The sequence below is a fragment of the Scaptodrosophila lebanonensis genome, unplaced genomic scaffold (genome assembly GCF_003285725.1).
Source record: "Scaptodrosophila lebanonensis strain 11010-0011.00,11010-0021.00 unplaced genomic scaffold, SlebRS2 tig00000024-arrow-pilon, whole genome shotgun sequence".
NCBI classification, from domain to species: Eukaryota; Metazoa; Arthropoda; class Insecta; order Diptera; family Drosophilidae; genus Scaptodrosophila; species Scaptodrosophila lebanonensis.
The window spans coordinates 12,686,392-12,709,000 of record NW_022060538.1 but is presented as its reverse complement, the minus strand read 5'-3'; the positions used below and the strand labels follow the sequence as shown (position 1 = coordinate 12,709,000).

The window sequence follows — 22,609 nt, the reverse complement described above, 5'->3', positions numbered from 1 at the left end:
GAGCAAATCTACTGTCTGAGAAGACACTTCACCTGGAAAGCAAGTTTTTCATTTAAAATTGGTAGAGAAACTGAAACTTAAGCAAATTTGAGCAAACTTAAACGATAGCCTTTCCCAAGAACCAGCACTAAAGAGAAAGACTGCAATTTTTAAATAAAATTTAGAAATGGAACTTACGGAATAGAGCTTTATATATCCTGTACCCGTAGGGTAAAATGGCTATATTAGGTTTGTGCAAAGTATGTAACAGGCAGAACGTAGCACCTCCGACCCCATAAAGTATATACATACATATATTCTGAATCAGCATGACGAGAGAAATCGATCTGTCCGTCTGTCTCTCTGGATGAACGCCTGGATTTCGGAATCGGCTGAGAGTACATAAACCAAACTTGGCATGCATACGCTCCTAGTCCCTAGTCTATACGAGTTTATTTTACTTTTTTGAATTTTCCCCCCTTCCGTCCGCTACAGAATTTCATCAATACCGGCCACATTTCAGAAGCTGCATTAAACAAACTTTGCATGCATAATTAATATATAATAATATATTATCTACTTTTGTTTCATCAAAATCGGTTGATTCTTAGAAAAGTTGTTAGCTCTTCTTCTTCCTCTTTTTGCTTCTGCTATGACGGAAGATTGTCTGGGTACAGGGTGTTTCGACTGTGGCGTTCTCTCTCTTTTTTTGAACCAGCATTATTATATTATATAGAGAGACTTTAATTATCACATGCATTTGTGAAATGAAATTAAGCGACAGCACTTCTAAAGCACCAGAAATACATTGAAAGGAGACTCCCATTTTTTCGTAGAATTTTCTATAAAATGTCAAAAATATTGTAATCACGTTTAAATACAAGATTATATTTTAAAATATTCATTGAAAGTATAAATAACAAAATGAACTTAAGCGACAGCACTTCTCAAGAACCAGAAATAAATTGAAAAGAGACTCCCATAATTTGAAATCACGTTTAAATATCAGATTACAAGTATATTTAAAAATATTCATGGAAAGATAAATAACAACACTCTCATAAATTTGAGTTGTTCGGCATTTGCATTTGTACATCGTGGACCAAGGAGCTTAAATCCTGTACTTACTTTGCTTTAAGTTGGATTAGTGTTATTAAGTGTAGCACTTATTTACTAGAAGAATCAATTTCAATATCAGGGTTAGGGTAGAGATATGTATATCTAACGATATTTTTATTCGAATTTTAAAAAAGTTCGGGAGCAATAATTTAATGCAATGAAACATGATTTTTCGACAAAGTTCTTCAAACACTAATACTTGTACATATAACAAATTGAACTAGAATGTGATGTGTTGTGATGTGATGTTGGCTTAAACAAAATGCATACAACAATTAAATGTATTATAAAACAAAGGGCATACATACATATGTACATGGATAATATCAATAACTAACCGCGCTTCCCCCCGCTACTGCCAGCACCGCCACCGCCACCACCACCGTGACTGTCCTCGGAAGGAGGCCGGACCCAGCCACCATAGCGGCGCTCCATCTCACGCGCCACAGCCAGACAGAGGTGATCCTGGCCTGGATTGGCCACCACCTGTATACCCATAGGCAGGTTGCGCCTGTCGAGCCCAATCATGCAATTGGTGACGGGCAGGCCCAGTGTATTGAAGATAGCCATGTACATGGGCTCCAGCAGCTTATGGTAGATCTGGTAGTGCTGGTGGGCCGTGTTCGGAAACGTCGGATAGAGGAACACGCCATCTGAGCCGAGCAACTCCTTGAATTCAGTCTTAAGCGCCTCAATTATGGTGGCTAAGTGCTTGTGCCGAGAGTTCGGTAAGATTTTCATAAAGTTCTGCAGATGGCCGAATATCACCGACGGCAGAATGCTGTCCGAGCAGCCAAAGAAGTACTTGACCGTCTCCTTGCACACGGTCTTGGGCTGTTCGCCCTCTTCGGTCTTGTGGTAGATGGTCTCGATGTTCTTCATGGTCAGCATGGCTGAGAGGGAGATGTCCAGGGACCACTTCATCTTTCGAATGTTAACGCGCTTTGCATTGAAGTCGCTGGCGACGCGGTTGATCGCGGCATGCAGATCACGACTGAGCGGTCGCATCATGCCAGAGGGACCGTCATTATCCATGAAGAAGAAGCGTATGCCGAGTACACTGATCTCCTTCTCGAGCGTCAGCTTGGGACCAGTTGGATCGCACATGCACTTCAGCAGAAGCGGCAAGTCCTTTGCGTAGCGGGTCATCGGCGCTATGGTGAAGAAATCGCCCCACTTGGGGAAATCGCTGGTCGGATGATGGCCGCGAAAGGAGACCGCATACGGCGTCGGTTTGTGGCCCCAAATGCCACTGAACATGGCAGGGAGACGCGACGACCCACCTATGTCTGAGGTGAGGCCCAAAAGAGAGGCTCCACTAGCCAGCAGTGCCGCCTCTCCGCCAGAAGACCCACCCGGCGTCCGCTTCAAATCGTAGGGGTTCTTTGTCTGGCCCGTCACATTGTTGTACGTCTCCCAGAGCAGGCACAGCTCGGGTGTGTTTGAAACCAGCAAAATGATGCCTCCATACCGCTTGATCTGCTCCACAACAGGCGCATCAGATTTGGCTATCTGGGGACTTTTGAAAACGCGACCAGCCTGATTGGTCAAACCCTTGACCGCAATGCTCTCCTTCACGGTTACTGGTATGCCCAACAGCGGAGTATGCTCCTCCATTGATTCAACGCTATTAATGCCCATGGCAATAACGCTGTCAATCTCGCGCGCCTCCTCCAGTGCCTCCTCAAAGCGATCCTGTACAATGGCATTGATCAGTGGATTTACCTGCTTGCACCGTTCGATGTACGCCTCGACAACCTCTTCGCTTTTGATCTGGAAAATCAATAAATAAATAGATAACTATCAATTCACCAGGGTAAGTAAATTCCATTCGATTTTCCAAGCAGACTCTTAGCAGGAGAGATATGCGTTGAATTGCTTTTGTTGCGGACTCGCTTAATTGTTTGTGAGAACCGAATGACAACAAAGCCAATTTATGTTAAATTAAGATCAATAAAAACTCGCAGGCAATGCCAATTGCCTACAAACGATAAAGGCCACTCGGACATGTGCACAATACGCTATACGAAGCGTATGAGTAATCTGGTTGGGCTTAGTTGCCGCCAGAAAGTTAATTGTACATAGGTATTTGAAAGTATTAACTGACTTTAATGGTTAAGCTTATGGCCATTTATTGAGAGTAATTGCAGTCAGCTTTATCTTTATCCGCAAACTTCCCCCACTTGGGAGCCGAATTTTCAAAAGCCACACCTAAAGACATTCTTAATGTTCGCCTTATAACTTATGAAGTAGGAGTATGATGGGCGTTTTTAATAAGAATTACAAAAATGTAGAGTATATGTCATGTGATGTTGATCTGACTTATGAGTATCATCAGTTCAGGAGTCGAAGACGTTAAAGATTATTATATGATTATTAATTTAGGGTGAATAGACAATATCTTAATCGCTACTCCTATTTAGTAAACAAACACTATATTTTATTATTAAAAATAACACTAATTTGCAATGTGTTTTAAAAATTATGATATTCTGCTGTGCTCTATTCGATTGATTAAACCAGAAAGGAAGTTCCTCTGAGTCCAAAAGTCTTGCAAGTTTTTTCAGCATAATGTTTGAAACACCACCCAATGTGATTTGGTGAATTGAAGACAAAGAGTAAATAGTAAATCAATCTGAGTTTTTTCATATACAAGGAGACTTCTTTCACTAGCAGAGATACATAGGTGATGCAGTAAAACTAGTACCGAGTTTGGTGTATAAGATTTGTCGTTCCAAGGTTATACTTTTCAAGATATATAAATATATTCAGACTTCGCAATATAGCTAAAATGACGGCAAGCCATTGATCCCTTTATCCAGATTCGAGAGTAAACTCTAAAAGATGGAACTCTTCATGCTATATAAGAATATGTAATACATGGCGGATAAGTAATATTTTTAGGTCACATCCTTCATGGTGCGTTTTTTTGCTTACTTGTACAACCCTTATTTATTTTATTCGTGAATCAAAGATCAGCTTAATGTACATACATACATCATCATATAATTAAGGTTACTTGATTTGTTCAATGACTTCAACTACAAATAATTAGTCAGCAGCAGGAGTGGGTTTCAGAGCAACAACGACAAAGATGCCTGCCGAAGCTAGTATATATGTACAGTGAAATCGCCTATAACGACATTTCCCTTAGAACGATGTATAATGTTTCAAATTGTGTGCATGACCTACCCATATGTTTTCACCTTATTAGTTACCAGTAGGAAGGTATTTAAATGAACATTTTCTGTTCTTGACAAAAAATTGTTCAGTAGTCCGTTACATTTTTGTTCTTGCCAAAATATTTGGTTAAACGTACACACCAATGACCACTATAACTAAAATTGTTTCAAGCACGTTTTCCCCCCTTTGGAGCTTGAATTTTCTAAAAGCATCTTTGAGTGCGCACTTACACTATGATGGAATACTTGAACCCAAATTTCAGCGTTCTAGCTCTTACCGTTGCAGCTATGGGCTGTTGACGCGGTTTTCTCTTGAAAGCCCCAATTATTTAGTTTCCAGGAAAAAAAAAAAAAATAAGTATGCAGTTTTATTTTTATTCATTTATTAATTTTGGAAACTAAGTTTTAGGTCGATCGGTTGAAAAATGTGGTTGAAAAAATGACAAACAAATTTTGAAGCTCGTTTTCCCCACTACATATATATGTATTACTTATAGCGCCCATAATTACCATACAATTTAATTTAAATTGCTATCAGTTACAACGACCAAAACCAAAAATGAATTGAAAATCCAAACTGTACAAATACGGGCAGGGCTAACACACATTTTGTTTCTTCCCAACACTGTTTTTAATTTGTAGGAGTATTGTGCTTCCCCTTTAAATGTTTCATAAAAACTAATAGTCTGTTTATCTGTAAGCCTTTTACAGGAAAAAAGCCGAAATATATTAGATATTGTTCGCCTAAACAAAGGCCAAAAAAATTGTGTCTGACCAAAGAAGTTGAGAAGAAAGTAGTAGTGAAGAAGCTTGAACATATTAGTGAAAATTTATACTTTTGTTAGGTGCTTAAACTGATGAACTGTTTAAACTAATGATTATCATAATCATTTCCAATTGAAAAACATAATAAGGTCGATGAAGGGTCATGCTATGTTGTTGAGGTACTGCGCGTAAATTTATCTGTTTGACTGATATTATAAAAAAAGCAGCATATATGTATGTATGTATATGTATACTTGTATGTACATGCATATATTTATATAGCATACTGAGCTCTTTAATGAATACAAGTCTAATCGAGGGCATGTCAATTAAAAATAATATACTATTTATAGTAACTTTTCATTTTATTATTTGAAGAAGTACTTTTTAAACTCTCTTATAAATAAATAAAACTTATTGTGCTTCTATTATGAATATCAAAAAAAAAGTTTGAATAAATTTTAGAGTATTCGTACTAACTTTTCATTTTATTATTTGATCAACAACGTTTTAAACTCTCATTTATAAATAAATGAATCCTATTCTATTATGATTATAAAAAAAAAGTTTGAATAAATTTGGATATGGATTCTTATTAAAAAACGAAGAAATCTGTGGGAATATCGCCTACGAAGCCTATCGGTTACAAAGTCGTTATACGCGATTTCTACTGTACATACATATATATATATGTGTGTATATGTATGTATGTGTGTGCGTTGCGATAAGCAACAACAGTGGCACTGACAGCATCCATCAGCAACAACAACAACAATAACAATGAAACACTACCGCGAAATCTGCAATCGAAAACCCAGCGATTCATTCAATGCTAGTCATGACAATGTACATACATACATACAAACATGCATACAATATGTATGTATGTATTTATGTGCAATTGAGTAAACACGTTGCTGGCGCCGCCAACTACAGCTAGTGTGGTTGTTGTTTGGCTCTGGCAGCATTGGGAAAACAGAAACATGCCAAGAAATCGCGACACACAGATACAAATTAATATTTATGTATGTATGTACATTGTAGGTATGTATGTAAGTATAAACATATGTACGTCAATTATAGCGTACGTGCCCTAAAAGCCAAAAAGAAGCAGCAGTAGCGTCGGCAGCTTAACAAAAATACGGCCCAAAATTGTGCGACTCAAGTACGAAGACAATTGTTTAATTTTTAAAAATACAGAGATACATACTATATATATACTTGTACTTATGTACATACTACGTATGTATGTATGTACAGACAAGCATCAACAGCCAGAAATACAGACGGAAACACAGACGACGATTCTGTACGAGGGTCACATTTTAATTTTCAGAAACGGAAAAGCTAACGAACTGTGCATGACAATCTTTTTTTTTTTGCATTTTGCACTTTTGGCATTTGGTAGCCTGTGGCTGAACGACCCTAAAGTTCTATTTTTTCGGTAGTCGACAGTAGCGGAATTAATTGCACACCTTTTCTAGAAAGTATTTTAATTTGAATTCTATTTTTTATCAATAAAATGAAACTAAATAAAAGATTCGATAATAAGGCCATTGAAACCAAATAACAACAGCAAGGCTTTAAAACTGCTTGTCACTGCTTTACACTGCTTCTTTACGTCCTAACTTGCTTTGGCGCTGGATTTTTAAAAATTGCGGATTCGTTATTAGACATTTTTGTCATTTTTATAGGCTTTTTTATTTCTTTAGTTTTATTTAGTTTAGGTTCTCTATTGTATTGATTTTATGTATATATTATGTATTTACATATGTATATAAAATTTTTATTTTCTTTTACATGGACTGCATAGTTTGTCAATTAAATAAATAAATAAAAAAATGCTTGAGTAAGAAATGATTGCTGCATTCATTTTCAAAGAAGCGGACGGTTGATGCTTGGTATTTGGCTAAAAGTGCATTACATGTTTAAACATTTTTTAAGCTTCAGATTTATGCAAATTTAATTAATACCCTTCTCCAGTCCCTATCAACTTTAAGATATAGAATTTGGTGAGTGGCATGGTCAGACAAATTGAAAAGCGTGCTTAATGCTGGAACTGAATACTCGTCAGATAAAACTCGGAAAAACAAGACGGAAATTGCATTATGAATTGGGCTAAAATTTCATTTCATGCATCGCGAATATATTTCATCAAATATAGCATGGATTGGCAGCTATATGTGTTTGTAATTGAAAAGGTTATGCTTTCAAATGTTAGTGAAGAAATACCGCTGATTGGAGTACTCTGGCAGAGCAGGCCAACAGAATAATTGTACTTTAATCTGTGACTCGACGTCTGGAAGGAAGTTGTAGAAGAAAGTTGTCAAGTAATGCTGCACTGCTTTGGAAAGCAGTTAGACATACTTGGATCCTCATCAGTATACCCTAGCTTCAAACATGTATTTACAGATAATCCCCCAGTATTTGCTTTGGACTCTTCTCGTTTTCAAGTATTCTGTTTTTACATGGTTTTGATTTAACACGGTTTGAAAATTAAAAATTGCATAAATATTTCTTTAGAGATAAGGAACCAATCACCTATTTTTGCATATGATCAATGTCTTTTTTTCCACGGTTGTTTCTGGAACCAGGTGTAACGCCTTCGTCTATGCTGAGAATGTGAAGAAAATCTTGTTTTGCTTAAAATTAGATATTCACCAGTTTCCTTTTCATTAATGATATTCTAAGTCTCATTCTTCTTAGTATGTATTGTTTTTCTCTTGCGTTTTGGATCGTCACACATACACTGGCTTAGTTTCGGAAAAGCTCTATATACAAGCATCTTAAATATTATGCCTTGAACACACACAAAGACATGCAGACTTATACTATATATCTGTAATTAAATTCATGCATTGTACATGTAGAAACATGTAATTGAAGCAATCTGCCCAACACATACATATATACACACGTATGTATTTCATTGTTCCAATGTGAAATATGTATCTAAATAAATTTCAATTTGTAAGTGCGCGCAATTAAGAAAAATGTTCCCGTCTTCATGAGACGACACATTTTTGGGGCCAGCTTAGAGGGTTAGAAAAAAAAAACAACCTACATACCCGAAGTTTGGTCATCACGTACATACAAGTACATATGTAAATATATAGTGTGTAGATACAAGTACATGTGGACAGAGTTAACGATTCGTGGAATCAATTTTGTCCCCAACCAACGCTCTATTTAGCTTTGATGTAGATCTGGTAACTCATCTAGCTACTCGAGTTTTTCTGCACTCCTTGGTAAGCTCTACCCTGGAAATTGGAGACAAAATGTGTGCTCACTCTTCCTCTTCTTCCCTGGATATGGATGGGTTATGTTAGATTGGAGTGGCCGGGATATATGTTTGCCTTTCAACTGGACAGCGCATCTGACAGCAATGTTTCAATGCAGCTTTGAAACTTGGTGTGTGGCAATGAAGCTCATAGTAATAAAAAATATATATTTTAATTAAAAAAATATATGAAGTAATAACTTTGGCTTTCATAAACACCGCGCGCCAAAACAAACAGCGAGCAACATTTTTGTTATGCAACGGACGAACGTGCAATAAAATATAAACTTTATACACTATATACATATATATGTATATATGTATCATATGTATGAACATCGAGCTCCAAAATTGCCCTTTGTTTTTAATATACTGTCTGTATACTTTTGTACCCATATGTAGCTTTGGAAGTAGCAAATAAAAATGTCTATAAATCTTCGACCGTTGCGGTGCTGGTGGGGTACAGACGGCCGTAATGTTTCATATAGAGATGCATATCGTATAATTGTTAAATGTACGCATTATTAAAATGGCCGGGTAATGTCTAATTGGCTGTCAGTCGTCTGAGGTTACCTATAAAGTACGATAAGCCGAGCACAGTCAGTCGCTTGAAACTCTCTAGGCCACATCTCTGCGATTGGCCAAGTCGGTGTAGATGCTCGTCTTGGCTTGTGGTTAATCGAAATTTGAGCAGGAATCTCGAAATAACATTAAAAGCAGTGCGCAATTTAATCTGTGCATACAAGTTTATACAATTTTTTAGCTACCTACTATAGATGTACCCACGAATTGCCAACCGAGCGGAGCAAGTTTATATTTTTACCCGTTGCTTGCATCAGCATATCTGTCTGAATATATTAAAGTAAGATTTCAGTCCCCGAACCTGGCATTCAGGCTCTGCTAGCGACAGATTCTTTACGGCTTTAACATTTGTCGAGACTCTTGGAATTTATATTTAAAATGTAATTACCCCAATGCATTAATGCCCATTTAAAATTCTCATTAATTTCGTTTCGAGCGGAAATTCCTACCCATTGGCTAGCAGTGTCGAGCAGTGCCATTTACAGAACCAATCCTTACAGAATTTTCGAATAGTTGCATTGTTGCTTACACGATTTGATTGTAGTTTTAACATTTGAAGATGCCTCGCTACATTCGAGACTCTTGGAATTTATATTTAAAATGTAATTACCCCAATGCATTAATGCCCATTTAAAATTCTCATCAAATTCGTTTCGAGCGGAAATTCCCACCCAAATCCATTTAGTGAAGTGGCTAGCAGTGTCAAGCAGTTCCTTTTACAGAACCAATCCTTACAGAATTTTCGAATAGTTGCATTGTTGCTTACACGATTTGATTGAAGTTTTAACATTTGAAGATGCCTCGCTGCACTCGAGACTCTACCCTAATGCATTAATGCCCATTAAAAATTTTCATTAATTTCGTTTCGAGCGGATTAATTCAAAGGCACTTATAACCATTCATAAGGTTCCCACCCATATCCATTTAGTGGAGTGGCAAGCAGTGTCAAGCAGTGCCATTTACAAAACCAATCCTCACAGAATTTTCGCATAGCCGGCTGCATTGATTTTGTAAGGTTTTGCCAGCTATTTGGCACTACTGTTGTTTTTCTTGTTGTTGGTGTTACTGTTGTTGTTTTTGCAGTTGTTGTACACGATTACGTTTGATTGAAGTTTTGCGCAAGCCCCAGCAAAGTGGTTTTGCAAAGAAATAGTTAGACAAAGTCAAATTGGGGCGCTGATTTTGTTGCTTTCGTATCTTGGCAATAGCTACGTACATACATACGTAAATAGTGCGTATATATGTGCAAGTTGATTCGGTTCGTATGGTATTCAATTTGAACTTACCTTTCTGGTGCGAATCAGCTTGGCCAAGTCAACGGCAGGTATTTCCAGCAGATGGCTGCGTATGGGCGGCAGCTTTCGCCGTAGCACCTTTATGTTGGTGTAACGACTGTAGGGCACTACGAACCAACTGAAGACAATCATGGCCGAACGCAAGAAGCGCCGCATGATGTATCCCAGAATTCTGGAACAAAGTAGCACAGCAATTTTGACGGCTTAGTGGTAACAACTGGGTCAATAAAAAAGTATACTAGATACTTTAGATATGTTTAGGTTTATAAACTACGAACGAGTATGTCTATATGTACATATGTTTATTTTTTGTCTCGATTTAAACGATAGCACGACTCGGTTACAATACGATTCCACGATTCCGATTCCACACGTATCCACGACGTCGATGAACAGGTTCGCGAGTGCGCGACAGGATTGCGCAATTTGCAGCTGTTGTTGGCAACTGCAACTTCTGCGGCCGCCGCGGCTGCAGCAGCAACTGCGTTGAATGTTGTTGCGACGCTTGTTGCACAATTCACTTGAGAGCTGGCAACTGGCAGTATCGAACAATGAGCGCCGCTTAATGCTGAATGGTCAGTTAGCTAATTGCTGCAACACTTTCTTGGGCTGGGCTGGTCTGCATCTTGTTGCTGCATCGAAGCATTCACATCCACATCCACATCCACAATAACCACGACACTACAAAGCTGGCTACTGTTCGGCTTGCTTGGGTTTTTACTGATTTGTTGTTATTGCGAGACTGCGACCAGTTTTTCACAACAACCCCAAAACGTATTTAGTTTTCGGCTGCACTTCTGTTTGATTTTCGGAGCGGAGCGACCGCATATTCAATGTTCCTCCGGCTTTCATTTTGCTCTATTTTCGATTATTTGTTGTTGTGGCGGCGGCTTATCACATCATCACACCAACATGAATATTAATTCATTTCTAAGCTGCACTTTTTTTGTCTGCACATACATATATGTGTGTGTGTGTATATATTTGTATTTACAAATAGCTGGCGATGGAAGAACGACGCTGTGACTCGAACGGCGCGTGCTGAGCAAATAACCGAAGCCAGCGCTGTGCCAAATCATTTAAGCGGAGCTTTGCTTCGTCTTGTTGGGGGCTATCAAGCAGAGATAGAGGGAGAGAGAGAGAGAACACGCTAGAGTGCGCCGCTCTTAACACGTTTAAGAGTGCGCACCTACTCTTAGCATTGTGTTAAGGTCCAGCAGTAAATCCCCATTTGCTTTTCACATTTTCTTCAGGAAATGACTGAACTTAGTTAACATTGACTAAGTGTCAGTTTAATTGCAAGTTATGTATATACATATTTATTTATCTGCGTCATTGTACCTATTAATTTGTTTATGTGGAAGTATCTGTCTATCTGTCCGCATTTCTTGCTAAGCTCCAATTACGAATCGCAGGCTTTTGAACTTGACATACATACATACAGACGAGTATGTACGAGTATATGCTTTTATGTATTTATGTGACTGTCCTCGGCAAATACCAATATCCTGCAGTTAGAAGCCTCTTTTTTCAAAATTCACAGCTACAGCTTATCTATATACAGTGAAAACTCCCATAATGGACACCTCTTTTATCCGGACACTTTCTTCGGCAGACACTTTTTCTAAAGCATTCGATCGGTGTATAAAGTATTTAAGCGGACACTCCCCTTGGGCGGACAAAAATTGGCCAGCCGTTACTGTCCGGCCAAGAGGATCGAATTGAGTCTGTTCAGAAACAATTCCTCCATTTTCCTTCCTTCATTGGCGAATCGGAAGACTGTCCTTAGAGCTGTATTTCTCCACAAACTGATTGCCGGTAGCGTTGATTCTCCTTTCCTTTTAGGTCGTCTTAATTTCTCAGTTCCTTCCAGAACGACAAGAAATTATCTTCCCCTTCTCCTTAGTAGGTGATTATGCATCGCACAATCCTTTTCGGGTTTTATGCTCACCATATAATGAGTATTTTCACCTGCTCTCAACTGAACTGTCTCTTCCTTTAATAAAAGTATCTCCTTTCAGCCATCTCCGAAGTCTCTGACCATGATCGGCTGTGAGACGGGACATAGCTTACCGGACTGGCTAGAAAATCTTCCCTTACCGTGTCTGAGATTCCAAAATTTCACTTTTTATTCTCTGTACATAAAATATACAGGAGTATATCAGGTTTGCGGGAGCTGAAAATGTAACAGGCAGAAGGAGGTGTGGCAGATCCCACAAAGTATATATATTTTTGATCAGCATGACCAAACGAGTCGAAAGATGCCTTACAAGTATGTGTGTACGCTGTGGAAGTTTGTTTTATTTTTTTGATTTCCCCCCACTTCCCCCCTATGGGGGCTTTCCCGATTTTCCATTCGTATAATCGCCTATAACTCGGAGACTATAAGACCTAGGGACACCAAATTTTAGTCCCAGATGCCTTATGTGAATACGCAGAAAATGTGTATTTTGGAATTTCCCTCCCTCCCCCCTCTCCTCCGCAAATCGTAACTCCCGTAATTCTCGGGACACCCGACTTTAGCTTTTTTACTTGTTTTCTCTCACAAATTTTGAACCATTTAATATTTCGATAAGTCGTAATATTTTAAGAGCCCCTCGAGTTTCGAATTAACGACAGTCGACTGTAGTATGTATTTCTATTCCAATTCAATAAAGTACATTGAATTTGCACTTAAAAGTGCAGACCGCACAATGTTTATAAATTCTTAATCAGCGAGAAGACGAGTCGATATAAATGTAAATGTCCGTCTGTCTGAGAGGATCTGAGAAAGTATAAGAGCTATTAAAACCAAACTTGCTATCCAGTTTCTCTCAAGCCCGACTTCCGCGCTATTATAGAATTTCCATAAATCAATTCAATTTGGCAATGTGAATAGATCATTAAATGAAAAGGAAGTTAGTTTTTTCAAAAATATTTCTATTTTTTTATTTTTCAGAGTATTCAAAAGTTGAGCCCGTTTGACTCTAGTATTCCTTGTTTGTTTAGCAATGTATTTATTTTATACGACAGTAGCTAATTGCAACTTCTCTCTAAATGATTGTTTACAACATTTTGAGAACTTTAATTTAAGCAAAGCACACGCACATCGTAAATTATGGAACTTAAATGGGAATTAACTGTTTTCATTCAACGCCTATATTGTTTTCGTTTTTTATGTCAAAATACAAACGACAGAGGCATGGCGAGGGCTGAAAGTAACATTTTTAAAGCGCCTTATAATTATGGTCAGCATGGCCAGGGAGAGAAAATATGTTTGTAAATAATTGTGCACACATTTCATTCCAGCATTCTATGACAATAAAATTGCTTTTTAATTGCCGTGCCATTAGCGGTTAATGACAACACAGTTTGAAATCTATTGCGGCTAATTTAAATGGTTAAGTACGCGCCAAATGGATATAGAACCATTTAAGTTCCGCATGGGCAGTAAAGGTAAAAATCATACAAAACACATATTCAACTATACTATATAAATAATATAATCACATAATCGGTAGCACTGGAAAATTATTGTTTACACAATGCATGGATCGAAAGTCGCACAATAATGGTTAAGTAATTCAATTATCTATTGTGTCATAATACTATTTCTACGGCTACTACATAACACCCATTTCAGATATTGAAAAGCAATTTCTATTTCTTAAATCAAATCTAACATAGATATAGGTGGGATGTAAGTTGTGCTACTTTAAGATTTTTGTGGATCAAATGATTTACTTGTTTCAAATTTTTCGAACTTAAGATCAGCCGTAGATTTCTTAACACTTTAAGGGAAGGGAGCTGGCAAGGGAGGGAACTACCGCATGCCTTCAATCCGAAAAGGAACGGTATGCCACTAATTACAACGATTAAGGGGCCTGAAGAGCTGCAAAAGTACAAATTTGTGTGTTAGAGCCAGCTCTGTACACCGAAAAAACATCAAAGCTTCTAAAGTTAGAAAGGATTGTAGTTTCTATGATAGTGGGAACACCCACGGGTCAGTATTTAAAAGGCAGACTTGCTTCTTCCAGAAACATGAAACTAATTGCTAAAATGGGGATTCGAAGTTTGCATTTAACTCCTTTTTAAAAATGGTGTAAAAGTAAATATCTTTCTCCTTCAACACTTTGACTTAAGAATCGGTTTGTAAAAAATCAAATATATATTTAAAAGATTGCCTTTCTGCACCTATCGTCCTTATCGACATTATGATTGATATTTGTTCGGCTTTTTTAACACTTTTTACAAATTTCCTAACGACTTATGGTTAGAAATTTTCCGATTAATTTATAATGAACGCACAGCTGACGCCAATGGAGCTGAAATTTGAACACAATTATCCGTTGCAAATGAGCTCTAAACCGGTTTTCTTAATTGCAAACCTCAAGATAACAAAGTTGCGGTTAAAGGCCAGTGGAAATATAGTTAAAATGAAAGCTTCTCACTTTGTCATAGAATGTGTCTCAACGAACAATGGGAACTACATACATATGGGTCGAAAGCAATACGTAAGCAAAGTTTGGCTGCAAAGTAAGGGATGTGTCTTCAGCTTGGGCAAAGTCTTCTTTCACAGCTCTGGAAACTTGTAGTGAAGTAGAGTGCTTTCTGCCTTTGATTTTTATTGAGAAATAAATCCTAACTATGCAAGTCATGGTCATAGAGCGTGCGATTAAGAAAACGTTTTAATTTTGAACAATAACTATATAAATATTTGGACGGATTTGTGAGATTCACACGCACATATGAGCATACTAATTAGATAATAATTGAAAAACATTCATGACGAGGAAAAAAACTTAGTGACGAAACTCGCAAAATTTGTGTGTTTAAGTGGTTTTAAGTGGTCTACCATTCTTACTTATTAGGGATACAAAATTGCACAACAATAACATTATATCCTTCTGCTTTTTAGTGAAGGGTATACTGCTCGTACGAATTAATGGTCAACTTAACAAATTTTGGGACCAGCGTGATTAAAAATTAATTAATATTATTTTGAGAAAATGAAAAACAGTTTTTTCTTTTTTCTACCAAACAACAATAAACGTAAACACGTGGAGAAGCTAAATTCGGGTGTCCCGACTTTGAAATACAATTTACATATAAAGCATAGAATAATTATAGAAATTAAAGTAGGGGGAATCAAAACACATCTTTGTGCAAAGTTTGGTGTCTCTAGCTCCTATAGTCTTTGAGATCCAGGTGTTTATACGGACAGACAGGGCTAGATCGACTCGTCTTATCATGCTGATCAAGAATATATATACTTTGTCTGTTACATTTTTCAGCTTGCGCAAACCTAATATACTCTTGTACATTTCACGTACAGAGTATAAAAATTTTTTTTTTTTTATGAATTTCAACATTAAAATTCACATAACTGCTTGTATTCAATGCGAATTTCCAAAAAATCTTAACAATTCAAATTAAAATCTGAATTTAAATTAAAAATGTAAGCTCTAATATTAGCTTACGGTGCTTTAGCCATATGGCTGGTGCCTTCGCCACTACATGGTCATGTTCATATACATACACACATATGTTATTTGTGTGCAGAATTCATGTGGAAAAGAGCGTAGCGAAGAGACCGTTGAGAGATAGATAACAACACACACACACACATGTGTATGTATGAAGCTATGGCGTGAGTGGACAAATAGGGAGAATAGATAGAACCAGCAATCATAGCTGCCGCTCTGATCAGTCGCTCCGAAAACTTTCCATAAAGCTATACATACTTGCGAACAGACCCACCGCAATAAACGCAAACATTAAATCAAAACAGAATAGGCTTTGTTGAGTGCAGTCGCACGTTATCCGTGATGTTGACACGCCGCCTCCAGCACCTAGCTGTTCGCCACAGCCGGACAACATTGGCGATTGCAGTCAATAACAGTAGCAGCAGCAATCGTAGATCTTGCAGCAGTCAGAGCGACAAGAACAACAATGATAGCGGAGATACGAATAAAACCACTGACCGTCATCCGCTAAAAGGTGTGCGCATCCTGGACCTTACACGTATTGTAGCCGGACCGTACTGCACCATGGTGCTGGCAGATTTGGGCGCTGAGGTTATTAAAGTGGAGCGACCTCATCATGGGGACGAGGCACGTCATTGGGGACCTCCGTTCCTTAAGCACAGCAAAGACTCCACATACTTCTTGCCGGTGAACCGTAACAAGCAGAGCATCTGCATAGATTTGAAGCGCGGCCAGAAGCTGATCTATGAACTGGCCAAGCGGAGCGATGTGCTCGTGGAAAACTATGTGCCGGGTACGTTAGAGCGCTATGGACTGGGCTATGAGCATTTTAGGGAGATGACACCTCAGCTGATTTACTGCACGCTTAGCGGTTATGGATCCGCGGGACCCTATGCCAAACGCCCGGGATACGACGTCATAGCAGCTTCCATAGGTGGCCTTTTGCATATAACGGGCGAGCACGATGGCCCGCCCAGCAAAGTGGGAGTGGCTGTTACAGATATAGCTACAGGATTGTACGCACATGGCGCCATATTAGCGGCTCTCTATCAGCGGCAGCGCACGCAGCGTGGTCAGAAGATCGAGGTCAACCTGCTGTCCACTCAAATATCCATGCTGATCAATGTGGCCAGCAACTATCTTAATGCCGGTAGTGAGGCACAACGCTGGGGTACAGCACATTCCAGCATAGTGCCATACCAGAGTTTTAAGACCTTGGATGGGTATTTAACAATCGGCGCCGGGAGTGACGCGCAGTTTGTCGAGCTCTGTCGACTGCTGGAGATCGAGCACATTTCGGCGGATCCCAAATTCAACACCAATACAAATCGTGTGCAGCACAGAACCGAGCTGGTGGGGATTCTAACTGAGATATTGGAGTGCCATACATCCAAGTATTGGATGGGTCTGTTTAATAAAGCACCCTTTCCCGTGGGCCCAGTAAACAGCATACGCGAGGTATTCGAGGACGATCACGTCAATGCCATTGGTCTGGTGAAATCATTGCCACATGCAAAGAGCGGAGAAGTTAAGGTTGTGGGACCACCGGTGGTCTATAGTGAGGCTCAGAACGATGCGAGGACAGCTCCACCCATGCTGGGCGAACATACTGACCAAGTGCTGGCAAACCTCTTGGAGTATAGCCCCTCGGAAATTGCGGATTTGCGGCGTCAGGGTATTGTACAGTAAATCTTCGATTAAATGGAAACGTAAGCTCAACAACGAATGTCATTATTTCAAATTTTTCCATTATGTGAATGAGCTTTTTAGAAGTTAAATATTTAGATCTCAATCACAGCGTCATTTGTCATTTTAAATCCCTAGTGTACCATTTTTGTTTTAAATGGGGAAATTTTCTCCAGTACAAGAAAGAAGCAACGCACTGGAAATGCCGGTAAGCGACTTATTGGTCCCTTGAACTATATATAGAGGCGCTGCTGCTGTGCATCTAGTTTTCCAGAGAGCATGTGCCCTGGAGCGAGCGCTCCCACCGGGAGAAGGTCATCATCATAATGTTCTATGGCCTGATGTTACTACTGATCGTTAATATTGTCGGATGGATTGCGTTCATCTGCGTTTTTCTCAATAACGAGAAGTATGTGCGTCGTGTAGTGTCCGACGTTCGAACCCTGGCCAAGGCCAGTGTGCCTTAAGGTGACGCCCCCATTCCCTCTCCCTCTTGGTAAATTGTACTTACATGAAGCTCAGAGCATTCAGCTGCAGCCGCAAATAGGCGACTATCGATTTTAGCACATTCGACACTGGCATACCCACATGCAGGCAAGGGCAATGAAAGTAAATGCGAACAAAACAAAACGAATAAAGTAAAACAGTAAAACTAGTGGTATTCCGGCAACTGCTTTTGATTTGGATTATATTAATCTACTTTTTCAAAGAGAACGGATAAACTAGAAAGTTAAAGTTTCAATAAACTGCAGTATACTTTGGAGTTTAAATGAAATATTAAGGTGGCCCAATAATTTTCTGCAGTGAAAACGGCCATCCTTACAATCAATTTTTAAGGCAGCCAACAGGTTGATTTCTTAATTCGTATGGTCACACTACATATTTATGTACGTCATTTATATGGTGCATCTGTAAACAGCTGTTCCACCGAATCAATTACAATTCCAAATAAGTTGCAGGAATCCCACTTTTGAGCATAAATAGTGCATATTTCTCACTTCTAAGACGATTATACGGATTTGAACTCGATCTCTATTTTGCGGTGCGCCGCGTTATGCACTTAGTCCAAGCGACTGTAAAGCAATAACTGAAAAGCGCTAGTTGTCTCTGGGATTGTTACCGTATATGTATGTATATGTGTGTATGCATACACATACATACAGGTGTAGTATGTACATATGTATGAATGTACAGTGTGTGTAAGTACGCGTATACACTAGGCGGCGTACGATTTTTGTTTGATTTTGTAACTGTTGTTGGTGTATGAATTGTATAAACCATGAATGTTGGGGGCTGCGAGTTTTCAAACCGATGGATGGGACTGTCCGATCACGCCTTAAGGTTGAAGTGCGAATTTTACACCTACAACTACGTAAGGAGTTCTATTCTTGATGTCATCGGTTGGTTACAACAAGTACTGTCTGTAAATATGCAAATATTTATGTATTTGTATATTTATACCCAGAGTGGCTTGAAATATGCCGCTGCCATATATAAATACATCCATATGTCATCATAGACATTAGGTGTAAATGTATGTACATATATAATACATAGTATAAGTTTGTATACATTGTGTTTTTTCTTTTTTGTTGTTTTACATTAGTTAATACAAATAATATGGTCTTGCATTCTTACTTTAATTACGTTTAATTTGAGCAATGGGGTTGTTTTGTGAGACTGTTTTTTGACTATATATCCATATTTAGTCAAATGAGGAAACGAAATGCTCGAATTCAAATTTAGTTGTTAACCGCACGAACGGACTTGCCAACTTAGTTGAGCTTTTCATTTCGTTTTTTGTATTTATTGGTAAGATTTCACAACTTCAGTAATTTTGATATTAAACAATCTTAGTCTTTAGTTAACAAGAATTTAAAATTTTACCAAAACAAAAAATTATTGAATTCTGAAATCCTTTGCCACCTCGCATTCTAAAACAGCCTTTTATTATCTCTAGTTTTATTACATACATACATTTATATCCATTTACGGATTTACCAAAAATTAAAAAAATATTTTAATTAAAGTTATGCTGTCATTTTTTAAAATATTTTTGTTCTATTAATTTTACTGCATAGGTTTAAACTAAAAAAAAGTTTAAGAATACCTTTTCCTGGCAAACGGATAATAGTGCGAAAAAGTAATGTCGATAACATCGATAGTACCTCATCCCATCTCTATTCTGTACACTTTGCATGCAAAAAAGTTATGCATTGGAATTAAGCGGTTGACTGCAGCATATAAACACGGACTAATCATGGATAAGATTAAGGTATATAGAGAAATCAATTGCGCCTGTCTTGGCCCTATAATCACAGCCCAATTTTCCATCGCAGCAACGTTTGGGACGCCGTCAACTAGCAAACGAGTTAAAGCAAAGACAGGTAAAGTAATGTTGAGGCTAGATACTAATAATGAGACTGCAACATGTATTCGGCAGGCCATAACAGACCATCTGCTTCAGCAAATACTCTACTCCAAGCGGCTACTGGTTGACCACGTGGAAGCGCTTGAGCAGTGCATGCAACAATTAACGCAGCCGGTGACCGGAGGCGAGTTACTGACCACGCGCAATGCGTGCCTCCTGCTGGGCGGTACAATTGTGGAGCACTTTGTAACACCACGTGGGCTGCGGCTGACATTGTTGCCGGCTGTGCTGCTTAGTGGCACGTTTGGCGCGCTCTGTGCTGTTAAAAGCGTCTTTGTTTGCCGCAACAAAATTGTAGAACGTAAGCTGGAGCAACTAATCAAGAGCATAGATGAATTCGGCAACTGCATCAGACGGAATATGACATATTTCCAGGAGATAATCATTATGAAGCAAGCTGAACTTATTGAGTAAGCGCAGTATGGATCTGATGGTAACTGGGTTGGGTAACATATTCCTCATTCACAGATCGCGGCAAATAGAGCGCGCTTGGGACTGCATCACAGCAGCCAAGGAGGTCACCGAAATACTGTATGACTCCACACGAAAGCTAGAAACGGACTACCCACTGCCCACCAAATATTCTCAATACTATGCGCCCATGGAGGAGCTACGTGAATGCGAGTATTTTAAGAATAATGTCACGGACTACAGTCCGAAGCACATAAAGGTAATAGCACTTTCTTCCTAATGTGTGTGTTGGTTCTAAACAATATTACATCCTTATGTTTTGCTGCAGGACTTTCACAACATTTTTGCATATGTGCAGTCCCAGTATTTACTACGCTTAGCACTGACGATTACCACACAGCCCTCGATATCTCAGCTTAGTGTGGAAATGGTTAAAATTGATTGCCTGATACGCCAGCTAGTGCAGGAGGAAGAGCAGCATTTTACGAATCTGGCTATAGCCATGAACAACAGAAAGCAATTGGAGTTGGCTGAACTGAATGCAGATAAGACGCACCAGCAGCTAAGCGGACCCATAGCTGTTCTACAACATTCATCGCTAAAGTTGAGCGCTTGTATGGTCGCCGTTGCAGGCGAATGTCAGGCACTGGATGTCACATTGCAACGTCTGACTGAAACTGAGGCAGCGCAAAAGGACAATGCTAAGCAGCTCGTGGCTGTAGCCAACAATATGCGTGGCATCGAGAATGCGCTGGCCGTTTGCTGTGATGATTTTCAGCGCCTTATGCTGGTCTACAATAAGTTTCTGCATAGCAAACTCAATGAAGACGATGCCAGCAGTAGTGCAGCGCGTGCGCCAAGCTCTGCGGCACAGAATGATGAGTTTCCTGAAAGCATTCTGCGCGTCGAGTTCTCACAGCACCCCAATGAGCCGCAACAGTGTGACGACTTCTATGCCTATATGTACGATGAGAACGAGGCACAGCATTATGAAGCCGAACAACAAGCGCCGTACCCTACCCCCGAAAAAGAACTTCTTAATTTCGAGAAACGTATCACAAAGGGCAAATTTAAGCCGGTCCTCAGACAGTTGAAGGATCGCATCGATCCAATACGACAGGTTATGCTCGAGAAAGAGCGTGAAGTGCTTACAGCCAAGGGTATAAATGTGGACGAGCTGTTTGGAAAAATGGAAGCCATGGACCTCTCGCAGCAGCAGGATAATCGTTTAACTGACGCTGCAAGGCATAGTGAGGCATCCGACTCGGAATCAGATTCAGCTGATGAGGATGCCTTTAAACAGCGTAGCAAGCAGGTTAAGGAACGCGATAACTTTGCAGAAATGCGCAACTTTTTGGCACAAAAACAGGCAATCAATTTATTCAAATTGGAGGCAAATACGCAGCCGCAAATACCGCCTCCAATGACCGGTGAGGAGGAGCTTCTGGAGAGCGAATGCTAGAGAAAACCCACCTAAAAGGTGTTAAAACTTACATAATAAAAGAAGACAACACTAGTTTGGAATCTTTTAATATTTATCTATGTATCTCTGTTGTAGCCCAAGGGTATTATCTTAATTAGCTTTTATCTAGCTGGTGTTTGTAAGATAAGCCACATTTGCACAGCTGTGCGCCAACCTCTTAGCCTTGCCGCAGAGGTAGTTAAAAATAGCATTTGTTGCTTTTTATTCCTGTTTTGTTTCCCTAAGACTTTGGTTGTACAAAATCTGTAAACCAACAATATTGTAATTTATGTAAATAAATTTTGAATGCATATTTGTTATTTAATTGCCGGGACAAAACGAAAACACTTATCGAACGACGAATATCTTAAATTTTCGCAATAATGGTTGTAATTATGTGCTTATGTATAAATGAGCCATTTGGTCGGCATCGTGGCACCGGGGACGTAGCTCAGTGGTAGAGCGCTCGCTTCGCATGTGAGAAGTCCCGGGTTCAAACCCCGGCGTCTCCAGTGTTCGTTATCAAAAATGGTTATTTTTTTACAAAATATATATTAAACTATTTGTATTGGTATTATTTTAAAATATGTTATTATTATCACTTCCTCCAAACAATTCAAGTATTCATACTGCTTAAGGTAAAAGAAATTTAATACTTTCTATAATACGATTCAGATAAATAGGACCGCCAAATGGATATAAAGTTGTTTCCAATCCTCTAGTTGAAGTTTTAAATTTACAAGTAACGACGGAGCTTCTGCAAAATATTAATATTTCGCAAAAAAAACTTTTCTTTCAATTTTGAGAGCAGCATACATAACAAGATTATTCAAATATTCTAATTTTTCTTTCTTCTCTTTGAAGCGATGATGTTTGAAATGGACAATGCCAACAACAACAAGTAATACAAATAATTTTATTAATAATTTTTCAAGTTTTTTTTAGCGCTTAA

General features: G+C 38.9%; 3 protein-coding genes and 1 non-coding gene across 6 annotated transcripts; 3 read left to right on the top strand and 1 right to left on the bottom strand.

The window, feature by feature from the left end:
- Window positions 1-1,179: 1,179 nt before the first annotated feature.
- LOC115622020 (fatty-acid amide hydrolase 2) lies at window positions 1,180-18,419 on the bottom strand. Of its 2 annotated transcripts, XM_030515877.1 has the most exons (4): window positions 18,352-18,419; window positions 17,865-17,928; window positions 10,194-10,374; window positions 1,180-2,871 (listed from the first exon to the last, which is right to left on the bottom strand). In XM_030515877.1, coding segments are annotated over exons 1-4 (1,686 nt in total). In that variant the 5' UTR covers window positions 18,353-18,419; the 3' UTR covers window positions 1,180-1,431. The 2 variants fall into 2 exon arrangements, with proteins under 2 accessions (XP_030371737.1, XP_030371736.1); XM_030515876.1 differs by lacking the exon at window positions 18,352-18,419 and having other exon boundaries at window positions 17,865-17,988.
- Window positions 15,910-19,615, top strand: LOC115622021 (succinate--hydroxymethylglutarate CoA-transferase). Of its 2 annotated transcripts, XM_030515878.1 has the most exons (3): window positions 15,910-17,561; window positions 17,620-17,821; window positions 19,435-19,615. In XM_030515878.1, the coding sequence occupies exon 1, from the start codon at window positions 16,010-16,012 to the stop codon at window positions 17,354-17,356; it is 1,347 nt and encodes a 448-aa protein (XP_030371738.1). In that variant the 5' UTR covers window positions 15,910-16,009; the 3' UTR covers window positions 17,357-17,561; window positions 17,620-17,821; window positions 19,435-19,615. The 2 variants fall into 2 exon arrangements, with proteins under 2 accessions (XP_030371738.1, XP_030371739.1); XM_030515879.1 differs by lacking the exon at window positions 19,435-19,615 and having other exon boundaries at window positions 17,620-18,014.
- On the top strand, window positions 19,481-21,970 carry LOC115622019. The gene is made up of 5 exons (XM_030515875.1): window positions 19,481-19,628; window positions 19,693-19,740; window positions 19,797-20,194; window positions 20,253-20,454; window positions 20,524-21,970. Exons 1-5 carry the CDS (start codon window positions 19,500-19,502, stop codon window positions 21,655-21,657), a joined length of 1,911 nt encoding a protein of 636 aa, XP_030371735.1. The 5' UTR covers window positions 19,481-19,499; the 3' UTR covers window positions 21,658-21,970.
- Window positions 21,971-22,097: 127 nt separating this feature from the next.
- On the top strand, window positions 22,098-22,169 carry Trnaa-cgc. Its single transcript has one exon. It is a non-coding gene; the product is annotated as a tRNA-Ala (tRNA).
- The last annotated feature ends 440 nt before the right edge of the window (window positions 22,170-22,609 follow it).

Bases quoted from the DNA above. Each gene is read 5' to 3' on its own strand.
- LOC115622021 (XM_030515878.1), top strand. From the start codon at position 16,010: ATGTTGACACGCCGCCTCCAGCACCTAGCTGTTCGCCACAGCCGGACA.
- LOC115622020 (XM_030515876.1), bottom strand. From the start codon at position 17,935: ATGCCAGTGTCGAATGTGCTAAAATCGATAGTCGCCTATTTGCGGCTG. The intron at 10,375-17,864 runs GTAAGTACAATT...ACTTTGTTCCAG, and splicing joins CTGAATGCTCTGAGCTTCAT to AATTCTGGGATACATCATGC. The intron at 2,872-10,193 runs GTAAGTTCAAAT...TTGATTTTCCAG, and splicing joins AGCTGATTCGCACCAGAAAG to ATCAAAAGCGAAGAGGTTGT.
- LOC115622019 (XM_030515875.1), top strand. From the start codon at position 19,500: ATGTCGATAACATCGATAGTACCTCATCCCATCTCTATTCTGTACACT. The intron at 19,741-19,796 runs GTAAAGTAATGT...TGTATTCGGCAG, and splicing joins ACGAGTTAAAGCAAAGACAG to GCCATAACAGACCATCTGCT. The intron at 20,195-20,252 runs GTAAGCGCAGTA...CCTCATTCACAG, and splicing joins AAGCAAGCTGAACTTATTGA to ATCGCGGCAAATAGAGCGCG.